Consider the following 24626-nt stretch of genomic DNA (forward strand, 5'->3'; position numbering starts at 1 on the left):
CTCTCTGCCTACTTGTGATCTCTCTCTGTCAAATAAATAAATAAATAATCTTTAAAAACAAACAAAAGAAAAAAAAACATTGTAAACCTGAAACTATAAAGAGAACCCTATAATGACTCAAAGCGACAGCACAATCTTAGCGATGATCATCTAAACAAAAGTACAGCAGTGCACCACGTCAATATTTGGCCTAAGGTGGCTGAGAGGAGAAGCCACCAGACATTCTAACAAGGACTGTTTACTGGGCCTTGCTTGCCTCTTTTGAATGGAACTGGCACCTGCATAGCTTGTTTCTATGGAAGGTGATGAGGGGACCTGAGCAACACCCAGTCTTGCCAGGTGATGTGGGCTTGGCCGAGTTCTGGCCGGGGTACAGGAGTTGCTGGCAGTTGGCTCTCATCCCTCTTGGATCAGCAGCTTGTTGTGGTAAACAGAGCCTTGGTTGACTGTGTTCTAGATCAAATAAATGGCTTTTTATTTAACCGATGGGGGTGTGTGTTTGAGTGCTCTAACTGAAGCAAAATAGTGTTTGTTGAGCTCGATTGTCCAAAGCCTATAGCTTGTTTACTGACAGGCTAAGGAGTTTTTATTATTATTACTATTGATTTATATGATTTATGGAGAGAGAGAGCATGCATGCACCCACAAGGGGAGAGGGGCAGAGGGAGAAGGAGAAGCAGATCCCTCACCCAGCTGGATACCAGGACCCTAGGACCGCCACCCAAACCCAAGGCAGATGCTTAATTGATTGAGCCATCCAGGCGCCCCAGGCTTAAGAGTTTTAAAATCTGCAGATCCAAAATTGTGAGGACAGGGCCTGGGCAGGCCTGCTTGCCTATAAAAAGAATTGCTCTTAAAAAAAAAAAAAAAAACCGTGTTGTTTTCTTTCTCTGCTATTTTAGGCCTTGCAAATAGAGTCAGGGAAATATGGCTTAGGGCAAATAGCTGCTATTTAATTTGGGCTGAGACACAAATTACCTGTCTGCTGGGTTACATGCCTCTCCAGGTGTTTATAAAGGAGAGTTCTTCCTCAGAAACAGAGATTGTGTGTGAAGTCTCTTGCCCCCTGTCTGCCTCCCCTTGAGCCAGTCATTTCTCAACCCAGAGAAATCCTTTTTCTGCAAGTTCAGTGACTTTGGCAAGTTCCTTCCCTTCCTGGCTCTGTGGCCTGATTTTGTTTTACAGTAGCTCTTTTGGAAAGTTGGTTTTTTGTTTGTTTTTTTAAAGGCTCCACACCTATGGGGAGCCCAACACAGGCTTGAACTCACGATCCTGAGATCAGACCGGAGCTAAGATCAAGAGTCAGTCACTTAACCGACTGAGCCACCCAGGTGTCCCTGTTTTGTTTTTTTAAAGTAAGCTCTACATCCATCGTGGGGCTTGAACTCAGGACCCCAAGATTAAGAGTTGCGTGCTCTACCAACTGAGCCAGCCAGGTACTCCTAGAAAGTTTTCCCTAATTTGACCTTTAGATTCTAAACATTTGGTGCTCAAAGGATGGCATAGAGCAAACATACTCTCTTAGGCCAAGGCTCTTCCTTATTTGAACGCAGCCTGTGGACCTCTTTCATGTTTCTACCTCCAGACTTGCTGCCTTCATTCTTTCAACATTTCTGTAGTAGATTGAGATTAAAAGCAGAATTTTCCCAAGAAGTGATCTACAGACTACTTGCATCAGAGTCACCTAGGGACTAGGGTGCCTGGGCAGCTCCGTCAGTTAAGCCTCTGCCTTCTTTGGCTCAGGTTGTGATCCCAGGGTCCTGGGATTGAGACCCACGTTGGGCTCCCTGCTCAGTGGGGAGCCTGCTTCTGCCTCTGCCTCTGCCTGCTGCTCCTTCTGCTTTTGGCGGTGCTCTCTCTCTGACAAATAAGTAAAATCTTTTTTTTTTTTTTTTTAAATAGACATGATCCCTTTCCTTGTGGAGTTTACCCTTTATTGAATGAACCAGTAAAACAAATAGGATAAGAAAAATAGTTCTTGGGGGAAAGGAGTGCTTCTTTGGAAGTGGGTTTCAAGCAAGAAGTAAAGCAGTCAGGTTTTTTTTTTTTTTTTTTTTTTAAAGATTTTTATTTATTTGACAAGGAGAGACTTAGCAAGAGAGGGAACGCAAGCAGGGGGAGTAGGAGAGGGAGAAGCAGGCTTCGCTGAGCAGGGAGACCGAGGTATGGCTTGATCCCAGGATGCTGGGACCATGACCTGTGCCTCACTCCCCTCTGGTGCTATGAATTTAATCAGGATGCCATTATACTTGTCCAGGAGAAAGGTGGTAGAGATTTAGACTCAGGTGGTCTTAGAGATGGAAAGCATTAAAGGAACTGCTGGATATCCTTAAACTGGGCAGATCACAGAGGTTGAAATTAACCAGTGTTCTTTGAATTATGTAGTTTTTTCAGTTTTTTTTTTTTTTTTTTTTTTAAGGGGGGTTTCAAGAGCAGGAGGAAGGAGAAGCAGACTCCCAGCAGAGCAGGGAGCCCAATGCAGGGCTCCATCCCAGGACACTGGGATCATGACCCAAGCCAAAGGCTTGGGGAGCCTGCAGGGAAGCCTGCTTCCTCCTCTCTCTCTCTGCCTGCTTCTCTGCCTACTTGTGATCTCTGTCTGTCAAATAAATAAATAAAATCTTAAAAAAAAAAAAAAGTAATTAACTACTGACACACAGATAGATCTCGAAATAATCTTGCTGAAAAGAAAAAGAAGCCAGACCAAAAAGAGTACAGACACTACAATTCCCCTTATATAAAACCCAAGGGGAGTTGCTCTCTCTCCCCCACGCCCGATCTTAAACATTGTGGTGGCTCTCAAGAATTGTGTATGATTTTATTAGTCAGCCTCCACTTGTTACCGTGTCATTGGCAATTTGATCTGATGGAGCCACCCACGCGTCCCTAGTTTTATCAGTTTTTAGTTCATATTACTCTACTATGGTCCCCTCCACCCCCATCCCCCCAGCTCTCAGCCTCTATCACCCACATCTTGCTCCTTAGAGAGACTGCTTAGAAAGACATCAGCACCTTGCTGGGCTGGTTACACTAGTATACAGCATTCCTTTGATCCACTGGCCTAGTTGCCTTTCAGTAAGAGAATGAGGATAGTCTTCAATTAACTGTTATTCTGTTTTGTTTTGATCTATCCTGGATCCCAGTGATCTCTGTTTCCCTTTATAAAGGCTGAGGGACCATCTCTTTTACTCAAGTGGCAGAATCCTCAAATGGCTAAGGCTAAAGAGGATGGGGGAAGAAAATATATTAGCTCCTAAGAAAATCCAAAGGCAGGGATGCCTGGGTGGCTCAGTTGGTTAGGCATCCAACTCTTGATTTTGGTTCAGGTCACGGTCTCAGGGTCGTGAGATTGAGCCCCATGTTAGAATTAGCTCAAGAGTCTCTCCCTCTCGGGCGCCTGGGTGGCTCAGTGGGTTAAGCCGCTGCCTTCGGCTCAGGTCATGATCTCAGGGTCCTGGGATCGAGTCCCGCATCAGGCTCTCTGCTCAGCAGGGAGCCTGCTTCCTCCTCTCTCTCTCTCTCTCTCTCTCTGCCTGCCTCTCTGCCTACTTGTGATCTCTCTCTGTCAAATAAATAAAAAAATAAAAAATCTTTAAAAAAAAAAAAAAAAGAGTCTCTCCCTCTCCCCCAGATCTAATTAAAACAAACAAACAAAACACCTAAAGGCAGCCAGTCTCCATCATGGCTGGACTGGGTAATGGCATCAGGGCTCAGTTTCATGGTCCCTCAATCCTTAGCTCCATTTCTTGGTGTTTGCTGCATTCTGAGTCAGGCTCTAGTGTGTCATTCCTATTACTTATTATTATTATCATGATCAGCTGTTCTCACCTTCGGCTTGAATATGATCAGCGAAGTGTCCTTAGATAATGTCTTGACCCATTGGATCCATGGTAGTGCTATCCTTTACGGTGAAACAACAATAGTGACGAAGCAACTGTTAAAATTTTTGTGAGCTTACCTTGTACTCTGTTAGATACTCTACATGGATTATCTTTTTTTTTTTTTTTTAAGGATTTATTTATTTATTTGACAGACAAAGATCACAAGTAGGCAGAGAAGCAGGCAGAGAGAGAGGAGGAAGCAGGCTCCCTGCTGAGCAGAGAGCCCGATGCAGGGCTTGATCCCAGGACTCTGGGATCCTGACGTGAGTCAAAGGCAGAAGCTTTAACCCACTGAGCCACCCAGGCACCCCTACATGGATTATCTTATGAAATTTTATAATCACCCTGTAAAGGAGGTTAATAATTATCCCAGGAAAGCCAGCTGACTGATTGCTGAATCAGAATTTAAGATTGGGTTTTCTGGCTCTAGAGTGTGGACTCCAAGCCTTTACAGTGCCTCTTAAAGTCCCTCTTAAGAACTAAGAAGACGAGAGCAAAGCCATCAAATATTGTGCCTGTATCTTACTTTTTCTGAACATCAATCTTAAAATATACACGGCAATCATAGTAGGGGCAGAACTTTGGAAGTTATTCTCATGACTTTGTCAATCTCTGATCCTTATGGGTTGTTAGAGTTTTGGGAGCTCTTCGTACAGGACCTCTCTCCTGGACTATTCAGTATGTCTATATAAACCAGGAATGTCAGGCAGGACTCCACTGTGGCCACTCTTCTTTCTATAGGCATTTCCTCCCTTTGTTTTTCTTCTCTTTCTTTCTCTCTCTCTCTCTCTCTCTCTTTTTTTTTTTTTTTTAAGATTTGTTTACTTTTATATGAGGTGGGGGGCAGAGGGAGAGGGAAGGAAGAGAACCCCAAGCAGACTAACTACTGAGCATGGAGCTTGACAAGGGGTTTGATCCCACGGCCCTGAGATCATGACCTGAGCCCAAATCAAGGGCCAGACACTTAATGGACTGTGCCATCCGGTACCTGTAGTCCTACGTCTTAACTGAGGTGGTAGTTACACAAATCTAACATGTGATAAAATGGCATAGAAACAATCATTCACGAATAGTAGACTGATGCCAATTTCCTGGTTCTGATATTGTGCTATATTTAAATAATAGGTAACCATCAGAGTACCCTAGTGAAAGGTGCACAGAAAATCTGGTACTATCCTTGCTACTTCCTGTTGAGTGAGTCTGTAAGTCTTGTACCTGTCTGTAAGTATTTCAAAATAAAAAGTTAAAAACAAAAGATTACATAGCTTAACTTATCCACTATCTTTGCAGCTCTGTATGGACAAGTACTGCCCAAAAGCCTGGGAGAGCAGGCTGGGTGTCCCTGTTCTATTTCCTGGTCTGGGTTGATAAGGAGGCTTATCTCAGAGAACAAGCTTGGGAAACATGGCTTTCCTTGTAGTCCAGTCATGCTCAGTCCTGGGATCTCTTTCATGTCCCATGATAGGCAATTTTTTTAAAAAGATTTTATTTATTTATCTGTCAGAGAGTGAGCACAAGCAGGGGGAGCAGCAGGCAGAGGCAGAAGTAGGCTCCCTGCTGAGCAGGGAGCCCAATGCAGGGCTTGATCCCTAGACGCTGGGGTCATGACCTGAGCCAAAGGCAGACACCTAACCGCTGAGCCCCCCAGGAGTCCCCCTGATAGGCAATTTAGAACTAAAATCAGTTTAGCCCTCTGCTCTCTCTCTCAAATAAATAAATAAAATCTTAAAAAAAAAAAAGACACAAAATTATTCTAGGACCACAAAGCTCTCCCTGGTGTTGTTTCTTTATGGTCACACTCACCTGCCCTTCACCCTCATCCCTAGCCAGGTGACCACTAATCTGTTCTCTGTCTCTATAATGTTGTACGTGACATAAATGGAATCATACATGACCTTTTAAGATTGTTTTTTTTTTTCAGGCCGTGTAATACCCTCAAACGCCCTTCGGGCTATCATGATTTATGCATAATTCAATCCGTGTTATTTCTGGGTATTCAGTTGTAATGGATCTACCCTTTCTTTCTTTTATTTTATTTTTTATTTTATTTTTTAATTTTTTTTTAAAGATTTTATTTATTTATTTGACAGAGAGAAATCACAAGTAGACGGAGAGGCAGGCAGAGAGAGAGAGAGAGAGAAGCAGGTTCCCTGCTGAGCAGAGAGCCCGATGCGGGACTCGATCCCAGGACCCTGAGATCATGACCTGAGCCAAAGGCAGTGGCTTAACCCACTGAGCCACCCAGGCGCCCCCTTTCTTTCTTTTAAAGCATTCACCTCTTCTTAATTTTTTTTTTAAAGATTTTATTTATTTATTTGACAGAGAGAGATCACAAGTAGACAGAGAGGCAGGCAGAGAGAGAGAGAGAGGGAAGTAGGCTCCCTGCTGAGCAGAGAGCCCGACGTGGGACTCGATCCCAGGACCCTGAGATCATGACCTGAGCCGAAGGCAGCGGCTCAACCCACTGAGCACCCAGGCGCCCCCTCTTCTTAATTATTTTTAAAGTATGCTCCACACCTAACATGGGGCTCGGACTTATGACACTGAGATTAAGAGTACCTATATGCTCTACCGACTAAACCAGCCAAGTGTCCCTAAAGCATTCACCTGTTAAACACACCTATTAAAACAACATTTTGATTGTTTCCGGTCTGGCAATTACAAATAAAACTTCTGTAAGCATTTGTGGACACATTTTTGTATGGACATAAGTTTTCTTTCTCTGGAATAGATGCCCGAAGTTATGATTGTTAGTAAGTGTAGGTTTCTTTTTAAAAGAAACTGACAAGCTGTTTTCTGCCGTGGCTGTACCATTTTTGCATTCCCACCAGTGATGTCTGAGCGATCCAATTTCTCCCACACCTCTGCCAGCAGTTAATACTATATAATATTTTTCTGATTAATGGCTTTATTGAGCTATAACTCATCTCATATACTTCACCCACTGAAAGTATACAAATCAGTGGTTTTTAGTATATTCACTGAGTTGTGCAAGTATCACCACAATAAATTTAGAACATTTTCGCCACCCCCAAGAGAAACCCTGTGCCCAGTAGCCACCACACTCCATACCCTAGCCCGTTAGCCTAGGAATCCGATGATCTACTTTTATATAGATTTGCCTATTCTGGATATTTCATATAAGTCAAATCATAAAATATGTGGTCCTTTGTGACTGACTGCTTTGACCTAGCATAATGTTTTCAAGATTCATCCGTGTTAAAGCACATATCCATAGGACTTCATTCCTTTTCAATACCAAATAATGTATAATATTTTTAAAGAAATAAAAGTATGTTTCTTTCCATTATACAGACCATAAACTAAGAGATGACAAAATACTCTTACAGGGAGGTTTTGCCAGGCCAGCTTGGAGGTCTAGCTTGCAGTTAACCTAAGTGCAAATTAATGCTATTTTAAATATTTAGCAGTTCTCTGTAGAATGTGCTTTTTGTTTGTTTAGCAATAGTTCTGAGTAGTGGAACCTGAGTAGCTCTCCTGAAAGCCTGTTGGGATCTTTCTAGAGAACCTACTGTGCACAGGGGGGTGAGTGTCAGCGACTCAGGCCAGGGACAGGTCAGCAGGCCATGGGCAGTGTTCAAGAGCTGGAACAGAGCTGTGCATCAGACAGATGCATTCCAGGATCTTTCTAGGCCCTTTGCTCTCCCCATTCAGTTTACAGATCATCTGATCAGGTCAGCGCTTATGGCCCACGACAGAAACTTCTGCTGCTACTAGTCCCTCCCAAAGGACATTTATATATGCAAGTATCATCAGTATTGTGAGGAATAGTGAAGGACACCAGGCGAATGGGTGCTCCTCTGTCTCTGAGTGTGTAGGGTCTGGGCAGGAGGCTGAGGCCTGGTTCTGAATAACCCTAAATAGCCAAGTACAAGTTTGAATGGGCTGTGTGCCACTTAAAATATTAGGAAATATTTTACCCATCCAGAAAAGAACAAAGAACAGTGAAACAAATACCATGTTCTTACCACCTCGCTTTATTTAATTTTAACAGTTTTGTCCTCTGTGCTTCATTATTTTTAGGCAAATAGGACTTCTCTTACTTCAGCAATAAAAAGTAACGAACTACTGATACATGCAACAATTTACAGGAATCTCCAGGACATTATGCTGATTGAATAAAGTCGGTGCCCAGAGGTGACACACTGTAATGATTCCATTCACATACATTCTTGAAATGACCAGATGACAGAAGTGAAGAACAGATTCCTGATGGCCAGGGGTTAAGGATGGGATGGAGCTGGAGGGAAGTGAGTGAAAAGGGAACATGAGGGGTCCTTGTGATAGAAATGAGCTGTGTCTTGCTTGTATCAGTGCCAGTATCCTGGCTGTGAGATTGTGTTAAGAGTTTTGCAAGATGTTACCATTGAGGAAATTGGGTAAAGGGTACATGGAACCAGTTTATTATTTATTATAACTGCACGTGAATCTCTATCTCAAAATTAGAAGTGTAGCTCAAAACAAGACAGCTTCAGATCCCATTAAGTCCCTTTTGATCTGTCCTCAATTCCATTTCTCTGCTTCCCTTTCCAGAGGTTGCTACCATCCTGAATTTACTGTTGATCATGTTCACAAAATTTTTAATACATATATATATTATATAATATATTATATATATTATTTTTATATTATAATAATATATTTTTACTTACAGTGTTGATGAGGCTACCCATTATGATATATGAATTTGTAGTTTGTTCATTTTCACTGTTGTTGAGAATTCCATGGTATGGATATATTACCAGTTAATAACCCATTCTTTTGTTGATGGTCATCTAGGTTGTTTCTAATTTCATTATCAGCAGTGCTGCAGTGAACATTCTTTTTTTTTTTTTTTTTTTAAGATTTTATTTATTTATTTGACAGAGAGATCACAAGTAGGCAGAGAGGCAGGCAGAGAGAGAGAGGAGGAAGCAGGGTCCCTGCAGAGCAGAGAGCCCGATGCGGGACTCGATCCCAGGACCCAGAGATCATGACCCGAGCCGAAGGCAGCGGCCCAACCCACTGAGCCACCCAGGCGCCCCTGCAGTGAACATTCTTGTCTCCATTCCTTGTGTATAGGAGGAGAATTTCTTTTTTTTGTTTATGAGTTTATTTATTTATTTGACGGAGAGATCGAAAGAGAGCACACGTAAACAGAGTGGCAGGCAGGGAAAAAAGAGAAGCAGGCTCACTGCTGAGCAAGGAGCCAGATGTGGGACTTTATCCCAGGACGCTGGAATCGTGACCCCAGCGGAGCCTTCCGCTCAACAGACTGAGCCAAGTAGACTCAGGCGCCCAGGCGCCCCCAAGTGGACAATTTTCTTAAACACAGGTTATCTCTAAGAGTAGAACTGGCCTGATGGTGCAAGCATTTTTAACTTTTCTAATTATTGCCAAATTGCTCTTTGGAGTGGTTTCAACAATTTACATTACCATATCGGTACATGAGACTTCCCGGTCATCTATAGTCTCACCAACATTTTTATATTTTGCCAGTCTGATGGTCATGAAATGTTATCTCACTGTGATTTTTTTTTTTTAAGATTTTATTTATCTATTTGACAGAGAGAGAGAGATCACAAGTAGGCAGAGAGGCAGGCAGAGAGAGAGAGAGAGAGAGGAAGAAGCAGGCTCCCTGATGAGCAGAGCCCAATGTGGGGCTCGATTCCAGGACCCTGAGATCATGACCTGAGCCGAAGGCAGAGGCTTAACCCACTGAGCCACCCAGGTGCCCCCTATTTTTATTTTTAAAGATATATTTATTTGAGGGAGAGAGATAGTGCATGAGCACAGGGGCAGAGAGAGGGAGAGAGGGAGAGAGTCTCAAGCAGACCTCACGCTGAGCTTGGAGCCTGACGCAGGGCTTGATCCTATGATCCTAAGGTCATGACCAGAGCCAAAACCAAGAGTCCACACTTACCCCACTGAACCACCCAGGCGCCCCCATTGTGGTTTTACTTAATCACATTTGCCTAGTTACTAGTGAACCGAGCATCTTTTCATTTGTGTATTAGCCATTTAAACTTCTTCCTTTGTCAGTTACCTGTTCATACCTGTATAGGCTAGAGTTTAGTTGGAGAAAACACAGGTCATTCTGTTTTAACCAGAGTTGGAGGCTCAGCTAACTGCACCATGCAGGTGTCCCTCCATGTCTTTAAATAGCATGCAGGTACTGTCGATTGAGCTTTTGGTTTATGTATTGTTCTTTGACTTTCTACCATGGAAGATTTAGTTGTTTTTTTTACTCTCCCCTCCACCTCACATACACACGCCTTCCACAACCACATACTCCCAGTATAGTTACACATCATATTGTTTAGGTCACTTGCATTATAGTGTGTATAAATTGTATTTATAACTGAACCAGGCAGTAATGTACTTTTATTTTTCCTGCACAACTTTTTAAGTTTTTAAAATTTTATTTATTTATTTTTAAAGATTTTATTTATTTGAGAGAGAGAGTGTGGGAGAGTAGAAGATCAGAGGGAGAAGAAGACTCCCTGTGGAGCTGGGAGCCCGATGTGGGACTCGATCCCAGGACTCGAGGATCATGACTTGAGCTGGAAGCAGTCGCTTAACCAACTGAGCCACCCAGGTGCCCCAGCACAACTTTTTTTTTTTTTAAAGATTTTATTTATTTATTTGACAGAGAGAAATCACAAGTAGATGGAGAGGCAGGCAGAGAGAGAGAGAGAGGGAAGCAGGCTCCCTGCCGAGCAGAGAGCCCGACGTGGGACTCGATCCCAGGACCCTGAGATCATGACCTGAGCCAAAGGCGGCGGCCTAACCCACTGAGCCACCCAGGTGCCCCGACAACTTTTTTTTTTTTTTTTTGCTTTTAATTTCTTATTATAAAATATGACAAACAGAAAAGTGAAGCTGAGTGAATTTTCACAAAACAAACCCCCATATAACCACCACCCAGGTCAAATAACGACCACCACCCTGAAAGCCCCCTTATGTCTTCTCTTATTATCAGTCCTCTTACCCCTTCCACAAAGGTAACTGCTCTGGCACAACTTTTTTAACAATTGTTTTGTGTTTGTTCGATGGTTTATCTCTTAGTTTTGTATGTATGATCTGTGTGATTATCCCCAAAGATATACCATATTCTTTATCGATTCAATGAATCTATTCTCAGGACGTTCTAGCTCCTTCTGAAATACCATAGACTGTTTGCCATCTGCCTGTAGCCAGGGGTCAGTTCTAGGATTTTCCTTCCCCATCTGGGGCTTTCCTTGGCCCTTCTCACTGTTGATCACCAGTGTCCTCTACCTATGTCTTCCTCTTTCCTGTTTCCTTATTTTGGTGGAGGATATTTATTCTTCCATAGTTTTCTGAGAAGAGGAACAAACAAAGATAAATTCTCTAGGCTTTCAAGGTTCTACAGTTTCTCCTCAATGGCTCTAGATACAGATTTTTAAAATACTTATCCTGTTAGGGACTTGTACTTCCTGGATCTAAGAATTCTTTTTTTTTTTTTTTTTTTTATAAATTCTGGACAATTCTTACTCTTATCTCTTTGAATATTACCTCTCCTTACTCTCTTTATTCCTGCCTTCTAGAATTCAGATTTGATGCATGAACCTTCTTATTTCAATATCCAGATTCCTTAAGCTCTCTTTCATATTTTCCATGCTTTTCTCTCTCTTTAGCAATCTTATTTCTTCAGATCTCTGTGCCCTTTTGGTATTTCTCTTTTCTAGATGTCTATTTAATCTGCCTATTCAGTGTTTAATTTTGAAGGCTTTATGTTTAATTTCTGTAAGTTCTGTTTGGTGCTTTAAAAAATCAAAATTGAACAGGTCTTTTTTTTATATTATGAGTTTTTTCCCCTTGCTTATTTTACAGTTTTTACCTAATGGTTTGACTCTCTGTGTGTTCTTGGGGTCTACTCCTGCTCATTGCTGTGGAGTCTGGATTGCAGACTCATCTTCAGGACAGGGTTCACAGGAGGAGACACTTTATTTCTATGAGCACTCAGAATAGCATTAGTCCAGAACTGTTTTTGTCAGTTTCTCAGCTTTGGGTTACTTGGGTCACATGTGTAGTATCAATTTGAACCTAAAGCCCAGTGAGGGCAGGCCTGTTTTTATGAATTTTCAGAGGGGACTTTTAAAAAATATTTTATTCATTTATTTTACAGAGAGAGAGAGAGAGAGAACACAAGTAGGCAGAGAGGCAGGCAGAAAGGGGGGTGGAGGGAGGCAGGCTCCCTGCCGAGCACAGAGCCCGATGCGGGGCTCGATCCCAGGACCCTGGGATCATGACCAGAGCCGAAGGCAGAGGCTTAACCCATTGAGCCACCCAGGTGCCCCCAGAGGGGACTTTTTGTCCTCATGTAGGACCCAAGCCAAGAGGACTTCATCTTCTGTGTGAGTGGGAGACATTTTTTTTTTCGATCCACCATTTCACTGGAGTCTTTGGGGGTCCCAGTTCTGTGAAGAAGCTTGTCAAAGATAAAACAAATTTATCTTTGTTCCTGCCTGAACACCTGTGCCCAAATCCCTGGTTGCCTGAACTTGGCCATGCCCTTTTCCCTGCCCGCTCTTCTACTTGGGGCCCCAGCCACATCTGCTCAGCTGCTCCTGCTCTCCTTTCCAGTTCTCTCTGTTTGGGGGTCCTGCTATTTCCTTTCTTCTCTTACAAGCCCTGCCGGGCTGTGAGGAGGGAGTTTTATGCTGATCCAGACTGTCTAGGATGTTTTGTAGCAGGGAGGGGTTTCAGGCCATGTTGTTCACAGTATTGCCAATTGTACCTTTAAGCCTAGAGATAAAAGGGTTGTGGGAGTGTCAGGGAGGGAAGGTCCATCTGGCTGGGAGGTTCAGGGAAGGGAAGGGAAGATGAATGTCCAAGGGTAGAGACATGGGAGGGGGCCCAGCAGGTGCAAAAGCACAGAGGCAGGAAATGACTGTGCAGGCCCGGAGGAAAGCACGTAGCTCTCTTTGGCTGGAGGATGGTCTGTGAAGGGGAAAATGAGCTTGGAGCAGGGAGCTGTTCAATCCCCACAGTGCAGAATGCCGTGATCATAGCTTTGTTTCAGGAAGTATAAGCTGGAAGCACCTCCAGGATGCATGGGTGTGGGCGGCAGCCAGAGGGAGAGGGCTTTAGACTTGGAACAGTGCCCCTGGAGGCTATGGAAGAGCCCATGGGATGGACTGTGGGGCCCGAGTGGGGTAGTGGGGGTAGAGAGGAGGGAACCCCTGGGACAGAGGGTGGGAGAGACTGGGCTGAACCAAATAAAGAAATCTGGGTCAAGAGCTGGGAAAAAAATAGAAGAAAAGCTAGGCAAACACATTATCTGAATCCTGGAAAATGTCAGCAATTACGAGCCTTGTTCTACCTTTTCAAATTGCTCAGATACTGCCCACAAATGCTAATACACAGTTCATCATGCGATGTGCAAGCTAGAGATGTTTTTAGGCCACTTGATGAATAGTTGTCTTTGGATTAGACACAGTATGTTCCCGTAGAGCTCCTGGAAGTGAGTTGGGATGTGTTTGCCTTTCCTAGAACCTGCTGACATGGCTGAACATGGGACTGATGAGCCATCCTCCAGGACAGGGAGTCCTGACGGAGAAGGCCGGGCCTCTGGGGACAGACTGTCGCTGCATCAGAGGCTGGCTGTCAGGGAGCTCATTGACACTGAGCTCTCCTATCTGCACCTGCTCCGGCTCTGTGCCTCTGACATCAGGAGCCGCCTGCAGCAGGTACGGGGGCTGCACATAGCCTCCCTTAACAGGGGCAGACCTGGGTCCTGGCTTCTGAGACCCCACAGCTTTTCCAGGGGCAGGCCTGATGGAGGGGAAGGTGTGGTGGCCGGGAAGTCATCTGGATGGAAGCTGGGGTGCTTCCATTTACTGGGCGTGCAGCCTTCAGCCAGGCCTTTAACACATCAGAGCCTCAGTGTATGCATCTGCTAAATGGAGAGAGGAGTAGTCACCCCAGAGAATTAAGTGAGCTAATGCATAAAATAACCCTTTATCAAATTTAGAACAAATTGCTTAAACTGCCCTATATTCCAGTCGTCTCATTTAGGAGATGGCAACAGGAAGAAGTTATCATGATGGTGGGTTTTTACATCTTTTTTTTTCCTCTTGATTTCAGAAATAATATAGGCTCTCTTTATAAAATATAAAGTATCCCTTAGCGTAAGCACCATTAGGGCAATGTACCTCCAGTTCTGGACTCACAAATCAGAAACTTCCAATTAGTGTGTCTTGAATGAATGAAATACGCAAGTGGGAAATGTGCAAAGTAAAAGTTTTCTCATATTTTACTTTCCAGAAATTAGGATTTTTCTCTGTAGGCATTAAGCAAACAGCTACAGGTTGTTACTTACTCCAACAAGAATAAGAGCATACTCTAGAAATCTTTCTGCAGTTAGCTCTTCCTACTTGATTGTGCATCCAGGACACACACACACACACACACACAATCTCCTGCATACACCCATGCACATATATAGATGTCCTACAGTAGAATTGCCAGCTCATAGTAGCTGGAGTTCAGAATATATGTCAAGGTAATGGTGGTGGGTGCTAAGTATGTCAGAGCTGGAAGGAAATCCAGCTTTTGCCCTAATCTGACAGATAGGGAAACTGAGGGAAGAAACATGATGGCTGCCAGCAGATCTGGGATAAAACCCCAGTTCAGCTTTCATTCCATGCTGAGCCCTCCATCTCTTCCTCACTTCCTGTAGAGTGATGAGAACACCTAATTTATAAAGTTTTTCAAAACCTTGAGAACATTCCACTGTGACAATATCCCCAAGAGTAATAGGACCCTGAAGGTATGAATGTTCTGGACTGATGTCCAAAGTCTGCAAATAGTCCCTCTGCTCAACTCCCAGAGACTCCTATGGTTTTTTGTTCCTTCTAGCTGCCCCAGGGAGATCTGGATGTCCTGTTCTCAAATATCGATGATGTCATTGAGGTGAACAGCAGATTTCTTCATGATCTGCAAGAGACAACATCCAGAGAAGAGGAACAAGTGTACTTAATTGGTAAGCAAAAGACAAGGCAGTTGTTAGCCCTAGGTTCCCATGAATTGTCCTCAGCATGTGGGTATTGCTGAACTGTTTCTAGTTCCAGGGAAATGCAGCTCAATGGGAGTTTCTTTTGGGCATCTCTGAAATACAGCATGACAGAGGTGGTAGGACCCTCAAATAATATCCAGCCGAATCCCATCTCGTTTACAGAAAACGAGACTGGGGCCCAGAGACAAGGAGGGACAAATTTGGTCAGTGGCCCGGCTGAGCCGTTAATTATTTACTAAGCTTAGTTTTGTACTGAGCACTTGCCAGTTACTATGCTGTGTGCTGGGGTCACAGCATCAACAAGTGAGTCCAAGTTCCCATTCTTAAGGCTTGGCAAGTTAGAGAACAGCAGATAAACAGATAGACAAGAGAATTTTAGAAAATAATTTAGAATTTGAAGAACGGAAACAAATGCAGTAACCCTTGGATATGATAGTAGTCCTCTTAGGAAGGGGACATTTGAACTGAGATCTGAATATTAGGAAGGAGATGGCTATGGGATCTGGAGGGAGAGCAGAAAGAATGGCTGTGCAAAGGCCCTGAGGCAGGGATAAGCCTAGAACGTTTGAAGGACAGACAGAAGCCTAGTATTACTCCAGGGAAGTTTATGAGGGGAGTATGTTTGGAGATGAGATAGAAAAGGTGGAGAAGAACTGAATCATATAGGGCCTTCTAGCCATGGTAAGGAGTTTGGATTTTATTCTGAATGTGATGAGAAACTACTAGACGGTTTTGAGCAGGAAAGCGATATGGTCCTATTTATCTTTTTGATGACCTCTTTGGCTGTTGCGGACAGTGGGTATGAGGGAGTGGCAAGTGTGGACGCATGAGACCAGTGGGGGCCTCACTGTCACCCAGGTGAGAGATGGTGGGAGTGTCTTCACTCTGGGATGGTCAGGAGGACCCTTTAGAGCATAAAGGAGGTGGGATGAGTGGGGATAAACCTCACACCTGTGTCCCACATTCTCTTCTCATCTGTTGCCCTGAGCTCACACCACAGAACCCCAAGGTCAGGGGTTTTGAGTGGAGTCAGGCGGGAAGGGTGAAAGGGTACCAGGTAGAGAAGGGGAGCAGGGAGGGCACCCAGCCCAGGGCCCACCCAAGTTCCTTGGCCTTTACATCACCAGTCTACCCTTTCTGAGACATGAATGACGATGGAGATGAAAAAATTAAAAATAACAAGTACACACATTTTTTTTAGAAAGCCCATTTTCTGAGTGTTTACTAAATGCTTAGCACTGTTCTGGAGTCATGTATTAACTCATTTCATTCTCACAACAACCCAGCAAGGTAGACGCTGCTACCTCATTTTACAGTTGAGGACACAGAGGCACAGAGTGGGGAAGTAACCCATCAAGGTCACACGGCTAGTGGCAGAGTCAGGATTTAACTTGGTAGTAGGTCTCCGGAGCCAGTGCTCTCTTAACTGTGGCACTGAGCAGCTTCCACGTAGTGGAGAATGGTAGCAAAGCCTGTGAATGTGTTGATTATTCCCTTGAGAATAGAGTTCCTTATTGAAACAGCAATGCAAATGAGTTACCATTTCCTATAAAAGACAGATGAACACAAAATGAAAGAACAAGATTTTTTTTTAAGTAGCTGGGTAGATATTCTCAACGTTTATCTTTTTATCCTTATTTCTATTACAAATTACCATTTATTTGAGTAGGAATCAGTATAACCTCAGGTTGAGGACACGCTGGGGTCCAGGGACTCAGTCAGGTTCTCCTGTTGCTGTGGTTTGAGGTTCGATGTGGTTCCTTGTGTGAGGGGCCTTGCTTGCCAGTCTCTGCCTTCCTGGTTGACCTGCAGCAAAGAGTCAGGATGTCACTTTGTTTTCCAAACACACCTGGTGATCACTCTGCTACCTGCCTTCCTGGTAGAACTGCCAGATAAAATACAGGTCCCAGGGGGGCCTGGGTGGCTCAGTGGGTTAAAGCCTCTGCTTTCGGCTCAGGTCATGATCTCAGGGTCCTGGGATTGAACCCCGCATCAGGCTCTCTGCTCAGCATGGAGCCTGAGCCTGCTTCTTCCTCTCTCTCTGCCTGCCTCTCTGCCTACTTGTGATCTCTGTCTGTCAAATAAATAAATAAAATCTTTAAAAATACAGGTCCCAATTAAATTTAAACTTCAGATAAACAATGAATACTTTTTTAAAGATTGTATTTATTTATTTGAGAAAGAGAGAGAGAGAGAGAGAATGTGCACGAGCAATGTTCAAGCAGACTCCCTGCTGGGCGTGGAGCCTGATGCAGGGCTCCATCCCAGGACCCTGAGCCAAGGTCAGACACATAACTGCCTGAGCCACCTGGGCGCCCCATCAGTGAATAATTTTTTAGTGTCAGGATGTCCCATGCAACATTTGGAATATACTTATACTAAAAATGTGTTCATTATTTAGCTGAAATTTAGTCCTGTATTTTTTTCCCCTCTGATATGGCAGTTCGATTTCCTGTCCTATTTCCTATTTCCTTTACAGAGTCTACAGAAAATAGCCTCCTCATCCTCTGATCCTTGTGGTTAGCCGAAAAAAGGCACAGAGAATCCATATGGCTCTTCTCTTCGGTGCCCTATGTGCTGGGTCAAGACTGCCCTGGCATCTGCCAGCTCTCTATTCCTGATCTTGCCAGCCCCCTTGCCTTCCTGCATAAGGAAAGCCCTTCTCCCAATCCTGCAGACACAGCATTTTAAAAGATTTTTAGATCTCAGGCATAGCTGTCTTTAACAAGCTTTTTTTCCCCCAGATGACTTAGGTCCCCTGTCCTTTTCGAATGAGTCCATTACAACTCTGACATTCACAGGCGTCTCTGCCCCGGGTTATCTCACCAGAAGGTGCCCTGGTAGCTCAGTGCAGTCCAATAGAAATGTAATTCAAGCCACACGCGTCACTGAACATTTTTGAGTAGTTCCATTTGGAAAATTAAAGAAGATAAAATAAATTTTAGTATATTTAATTTATCCCAATATGTCCAAACTCATATTTTTAAAAAAAGATTTTATTCATTTATTTGACAGAGATTACAAGTAGGCAGAGAGGCAGGCAGAGAGAGAAGGAAGCAGGCTCCCCACTGAGCAGAGACCCTGAGGCGGGGCTCCATCCCAGGACACTGAGATCATGACCTGAGCTGAAGGCAGAAGTTTTAACCCACTGAGCCACCCAGGCACCCCTTCAAACTCATATTTTAACATGTGATCAATATAAAAGTTATTCATGAAACATTTTACTTCTTTTTTTGTACTGTCTTTGAAATCCAGTGTCTTTTATACTGACAGCACATCACAATCAAGATTCTCCATATTTCTAGTCCCCAAAGGCCACATGTAGCCAGTGACCTCTGCCTCTGGGCCGTGCAGGTCTAATGGTTTGGAGTCTGACTGGCAAGGCTCTGCTGCCCACCGGTTCCTGTGGGTCTCTGAGCCTCAGTTTCTGCCTCTTTGAAATGTGCCAGCCATGACGCTTAGTAACACAGACTAGCTCTTTCGTTCTCACAATACTCTGACTAGTTGAGTACTATTATTACTGTCACCATCTTACTAAAGAAAAACCTGAAGCTCAGAAAAGTTCAGTAATTTCCTCAAGGTCATACAGCTTGGCCAGGCAGAGTCAAGAGCCGTAACCCTTGACCATCTTAACTCTCTTTCTTGTCTTTCTGATTCATCCCAGCTGTAGGTATACTTTTTTTTTTTAGAAAGATTTTATTTATTTATGACAGAGAGAGACACAGTGAGAGAGGGAACACAAGCAGGGGAGTGGAAGAGGGAGAAGCAGACTCTCTACTGAGCAGAGAGTTGGATGCGGGGGCTCGATCCCAGGACGTGGGGATCCAGACCGGAGCTAAAGGCAGACGTTTACCCACTGAGCCACCCAGACACCCGATAGGTATTCTTCTGATGCTGGGAGTAACTTTTCCACGGGAGTGACTTGTTTACAGTCTGTGGCCATAAGGCAAGACGAAAATAAGTTAAGTCTTTCCTTGTGCATTCCTGGTGCTCCTGCCCCTTTGGATAGCCATACTTCTGGGAGTTTGCCGTCCTCTACCGCCAGCCACGCTACGCTACAGTTCTTTGCCTTCAGTCACATTTGTTGACTCGTTTCCGGGTTAAGAAAAATGTGGGAACCGCCCTACATTTCAGGGCTGCCCCCAGGCTGCCTCTTAGCTGGGATGGTCTCTGCTGTTGGCTGATCCCCTGGCATGCACATTCTCCCTAGCTGCAGTTTTGTGTCCTCTTTGCTCTGTGCTCTCTCCTTCTGGGGGCTTCTCCTGAAGCATTCTCTCTGAGGATCGGCTGGGCCAGAACTGGGGAAGAGGACTGGTCCTGTGTGGCAGTCTGGGTAGCTGAAAGCTAGACCACGCCGAGCTAGCACTGTCCCATGTGTCTGATGGGGTCTGGTCCAGGTCAGAGGCCCAGCCTGTAGCTTCAGCAGGCAGTAGGGTCTGTTGGGCTTCCGGTGGTCCATAGCCCCCCCACTCCCATTCTTGGCTAACACATTCCTCTTCACCCTCACCACTTCCCCCTGGATGGATGACCATAGGCTCTTGTGGATGGGTGAGGTAGTTTTCTAACTGCCATTCTTGTAACCACTTTTGACCCCTAGTTTAGTCTCAACATAGTATAGATCTTTTTTTTTCTTTAATTAATAGACTTTACTTTTTAGAGTGCTTTTAGGATTACAGATAAAATAAGTAGAACATACAGGGAACTCTCATATGGTCCCATTCTCCGTAACTCATAGAAGTGGAACCACAGTATTTGTCCTCTCATGTTTGGCTCTCACTTGGTATAATGTCTTCAAAGTTCTTTTTAAACTTTCTAAATCTTGGGCATCTTCGTGACTCAGTGGGTTAAGCCTCTGCCTTCAGCTCTGTTCCTGGTCTCAGTCAGGGTCCTGGGATCGAGCCCCACGTTGGGCTCTCTGCTTGGCTGGGAGCCTGCTTCCTCCTCTCTCTGCCTGCCTCTCTGCCTACTTGTGATCTCCCTCTCTCTGTGTCAAATAAATAAATAAAATCTTAAAAAAAAAAAAACCTTTCTACATCTTTTTTTTTTTTAAGATTTTATTCATTTATTTAACAGAGATCACAAATAAGCAGAGAGGCAGGCAGAGAGAGAGAAGAGGAAACAGGCTTCCCGCTGAGCAGAGAGCCCAATGCGGGGCTCGATCCCAGCACCCTGGGATCACGATCTGAGCCGAAGGCACAGGCTTTAACCCACTGAGCCACCAGGCGCCCCAAAACATTCTAAATCTTAAAATAATTTTAGATTTACAGAAAAGTGGCAAAAATAGTACAGAGATCCTAAACAACCCTCAAACTAGCTTTTCCTTATTTTAACATCTCAGATATCCATAGTATATTTTTGATACCAGAAATTAGCATTATTAATGCTAATTAATTAATTAACACTATTAACTCTACAGACCTCATTCACATTTTGCCTGCTTTCCTACAGATGTCTTTTTTCTGGCCCAGGATCCAATCTGGGTTACCACAGTTCATTTTATTGACATGTTCGCTTGGCCTTCTTTAGTCTGTCTGTCTTTTGTGACCATACACTTCTGAAGAGTCTGAGCCAGGTTTGTAGTTTATCTGTCACTTTGAAGTTTTCAGCTATTAAAATTAAAATGATATTATAGATTTTATAAAAGCTTAGGTATGTATAATCTATATTTTATAAGTTATAAAAGTACCTATTTATAAACATTTTATGTATTTATGAAATTAAAATTATTTTTGGCACTCCTGGGTGGCTCAGTTGATTAAGCCACTGCCTTTGGTTCAGGCCATGATCCCAGGGTCCTGGGATCGAGTCCCACATCAGGCTCCTTGCTCAGCAGGGAACCTGCTTCTCTCTCTGCCTCTGCCTGCCACTCTGCCTGCTTGTGCGTGCGCTCTCTCTCTCTCTCTCTCTCTGACAAATAAATAAATAAAATCTTTTTAAAAAATTAAAATTATTTTTATTCTTAAATTGACATTATACATTTTTGGCAATAATATCCTGGCCAATGTCCTGTCCTCCTTAGTGTGTCAGAACAGGGGCACTTGCTGTTCCCATATGTTATTACTTAGAATAATGTTAACTTTGATCACATGGTTGATAGAAGGTAATATCTGTTGTGTTTTTCCACTATAAATATTATTCCACCATAATTACTATAAGTAATATATATATAATTTCCCCCTTGTTATTCATAAATAGCTTACGGAGAAAAACTTTGATAGTATCCAAATGTCCTATTTCATCTCAAACTTTCACCCATTAGTTTGTTTTTTTTTTTAAAGATTTTCTTTATTTATTTGAGAGGGAGAGAATCAGAGAGACCATTAGCAGGGGGAGCAGCAGAGGGAAAGGGAGCAGCTGAGGCAGAGGGAGAATTCTGCAGGCTCCCCACCGAGCAAGGAGCCCCATGCGGGACTGGACCCCAGGACCCTGGGATCATCACCTGAGCAGTAGGCAGATGCTTAACCGACTGAGCCACCCAGGTGCCCCACCCATTCGTTTTAACATCCATCAGTGGTTCTTGCCTACAAGAACTATTACTGGTGTTCTCATGGTAATTTCTATTTCACTTATCCCTTTGACATTTATTAATGGCAATTTTTCTATAAGCAAGAACTGTCCCTTCATGAGCATTCATTTGTTCAGTTATTTATTTATGACAGTATGGCCTCTTGAATGTTTACTTTATTCTGTGAGTCAGAATCCAGTACTATGGTTATTTATTTTCTTGTTCAGATTGTACCAGTGTTGGCCATTGAGAGCTCCTTCCAGTTGGCTCCCGTGTCCTTGTAGTATGCCTCTGACAATTTTTGAGAACATCCTTATTTTCTGACACCACAAGGTGTTCCAGGCTCGTCTTGTGTTTCCCTGCCCTGTCTTTGGAATCAACCATTTCTCCTAGGATCCCTGGTTCCTATTTGGGGAGAATAGTATTTAGACACCAAGCTCTAGGCTGTAGGTGTGCTCATTGCCCCTGGGATGTCAACTCACAGAGCTGGGATATATATGTATATATACTAATGTATGCATATACACATTTCGTTCTATATCTATCTGTCTGTATTTATATATTGAAACCGTGAACTCATACTGATACCTACAATTCCAGTCCATCCAATCCATGCTCACCTCTCATCCCTATTACCCTATCCCATTCCCTCATTCTTTCCACCCCAATCCATCCACCTGCTGCAGGTAACCAATCTCATAAATTTCTGATTTAAAAATATGGAGAGCGGGGCACCTGGGTGACTCAGTCGTTAAGCATCTGCCTTCCACTCAGGTCATGATCCCACGGTCCTGGGATCAAGCCCCACATCCTGACTCCCTGCTCAGCATGGAGTCTGCTTCCTCTCTTTCTCTGCAGCTGCCCCTGCTTGTGTGCACACACTCTCTCTCTGTCAAATAAATAAAATCTTTAAAAAATAAATAAAAATATGGAATGCATTATAGATTTGCCTGTTATTCTTGTGCAGGGACCACGCTCATCTTCTCCATATTGTTCCAACTTCCGTGTATGTGCTGCTGAAGCCGAGCGCTAGACTGGTCTTTTTAACACAGAAAGCAGATCATCCCTGCTCAAACCCCTGCCTCTATTAGAAGAAAACACAAACACTTTACTCCATCTTACCTACCTACTTGAGGCCCTGTGTGATCTGGCTGCAGCTGCTGCATTATTTTCTCTGCTTGGTGCTCTTGTTTACTCTGCTTCGGCTATTCTTGCCTTTTTGCTGTTGCCCATATGCCCAGTGCTCTCTTGCCTAAGGCTTGAAGCCCTTTGCATTTTCTTTCCGAAAGCCTGGAGTGCTGCTCCCACTCCATGTTCCCAGGGCCCGTGCTTCTGGTCTCTGATAAACATGCACGTCCTCCTGGAGGCCTTCCTTATGGAGATCTTCTACTGCTTTCTAACGCTTTGTTATGCTTCTTCTTATCATCGCATTGTGACAGGGGCAGAGAGAGAGGGAGAAGCAGACTCCCTACCAAGCAGGAAGCCTGACACGGGGTTCGATCCCAGGACTCAGATCATGACCCGAGCTGAAGGCAGACGCTTAACTTTATGTGCCACCCAGGCGCCCCTCTTTTTTCATTTTAAATATAAAAATAATGAATGCTTACTGAAAAAAAGGAATATTTAAACAAAACACGGGGAAATAAAGAGTAAAAGTCCTTTGTCCTTCGGTCTCACGTTTCTCCGTCCCTCCACCTGGTGCTTAACTTTTCCATCCAAACTTTCTTCTGTTCATTTATTATTTTTTTTAAAGATTTTATCTATTTATTTATTTGACAGACAGAGATCACAAGTAGGCAGAGAGGCAGGCAGAGAGAGTGAGGGAAGCAGGCTCCCTGCCGAGCAGAGAGCCCAATGCAGGGCTCAGTCCCAGGACCCTGAGATCATGACCCCAGCCGAAGGCAGAGGCTTAGTCCACTGAGCCACCCAGGCGCCCCAGCATCTGACTCTTGTCTTTGAAATCCAGTGTCTTTTATACTGACAGCACATCACAATCAAGGTTCTCATATTTCTAGTCCCCAAAGGCCACATGTAGCCAGTGACCTCTGCCTCTGGGCCGTGCAGGTCTAATGGTTTGGAGTCTGACTGGCAAGGCTCTGCTTATGCTTCTTCTTATCATCGCATTGTGACAGGTGTAACCTATTTACTTTCTGCCTGTCTTCACCACAGGGACACAGGCTCCATGAGGCAGAGACTTTGTTTTGTTCGCAGGGCGCAGAAGGGGGCATGACATCTAATCCATAGATAAGCAGTTGGTAAATATTGTGGGAGTCAAGTTTGCATCAGATGTTTTTACATGCCGTGTTTGATTTAGTTCTAACAACAACAAAAAAAACACTTGGAGGTGAAGACTCTTATTCCAATCTGTGGGTGAGAAAATGGAAGGTCCAGGAGGTCAAGGGCTCACCCTAGGTGATGCCCCAGGGGAAGGGTTGGCTGGAGTGCTGTTCCTGGTCCTCTCTGACTGCAGAGTCCATGCAGGTGACAACCTGTGCTCTGCTTGAGCATGTCTTTGTAGACTGGGGGTTTGAAGTTGTCCTTGGCACACACGTGATTATAAAGGTGTGACACGAGTACGTTCTGGGATCTGTAAAGCACCTCACAAATAATATTACTGCTGTAATGATAGCTGTGCTTTAGTAAGACTCCCCGGGCACCAGCCTGAGCAGCGTTCCGTCACGTAATCCTTCCAGCAGCCTTTTGAAAGCAAGATGGAAACTCAGGAAGAAGAGGTAATTTGCCCAAAGTGGCCCAACAGGTCAGGCCTGGCGGTCCCAGTCCCCAGTGAAGGGCTCATCTGTCTAACTCACCACCTCCATGTCCCAAGTGAGGGGACAGATAGACATGCCTTTGGGGGTCCCTGTTGCTTTTTCACCATCAGGCAACTTGTTCCTGGAATTCCAAGAGGAGCTGGAGCGAGTCTACAGGGTCTACTGTGCCAGCTACGACCAGGCCTTGCTGCTGGTGGAGACCTACCGGAAGGAGCCGGAGCTGCAGCGAGAGATCCAGAGCGTCATTGAGGCTGTGGTGTGAGTAGCACCACCAGTGTGCGTGGGCTCCTGCTGCCGTCAGCCCTGGGGGTGGGAGCTGTCCAGGTCTCTCCCCTCCTCGGTGCTGCCCGTGCTCCTGCAGGGACACAATCCCCAACTCTCGGTGGCTTCAAGTAACAAAGGTTTATGCCCTCTTGATGCTGCACTGC

At 44.2% G+C, this 24626-nt stretch overlaps 1 protein-coding gene and 1 non-coding gene across 5 annotated transcripts in view; one reads left to right on the forward strand and one right to left on the reverse strand.

Moving 5' to 3' along the window:
• The window catches only part of ARHGEF37 (Rho guanine nucleotide exchange factor 37), a 52403-nt gene that overhangs the window by 1859 nt on the left and 25918 nt on the right, over positions 1-24626 (forward strand). For all 4 annotated transcript variants that reach the window (XM_059174011.1, XM_059174010.1, XM_059174009.1 and 1 more), the window contains exons 2-4: positions 13398-13594; positions 14766-14889; positions 24309-24456. In XM_059174011.1, coding sequence (XP_059029994.1) covers positions 13409-13594; positions 14766-14889; positions 24309-24456 — 458 coding nt within the window. In that variant the 5' untranslated portion in view covers positions 13398-13408. The remainder of the gene's footprint in view (positions 1-13397; positions 13595-14765; positions 14890-24308; positions 24457-24626) is intronic.
• LOC131832866 (U6 spliceosomal RNA) lies at positions 22350-22457 on the reverse strand. Its single transcript, XR_009354222.1, has one exon. It is a non-coding gene; the product is annotated as a U6 spliceosomal RNA (small nuclear RNA).

Source organism: Mustela lutreola, chromosome 5, assembly GCF_030435805.1.
Source record: "Mustela lutreola isolate mMusLut2 chromosome 5, mMusLut2.pri, whole genome shotgun sequence".
Lineage (NCBI taxonomy): Eukaryota > Metazoa > Chordata > Mammalia > Carnivora > Mustelidae > Mustela > Mustela lutreola.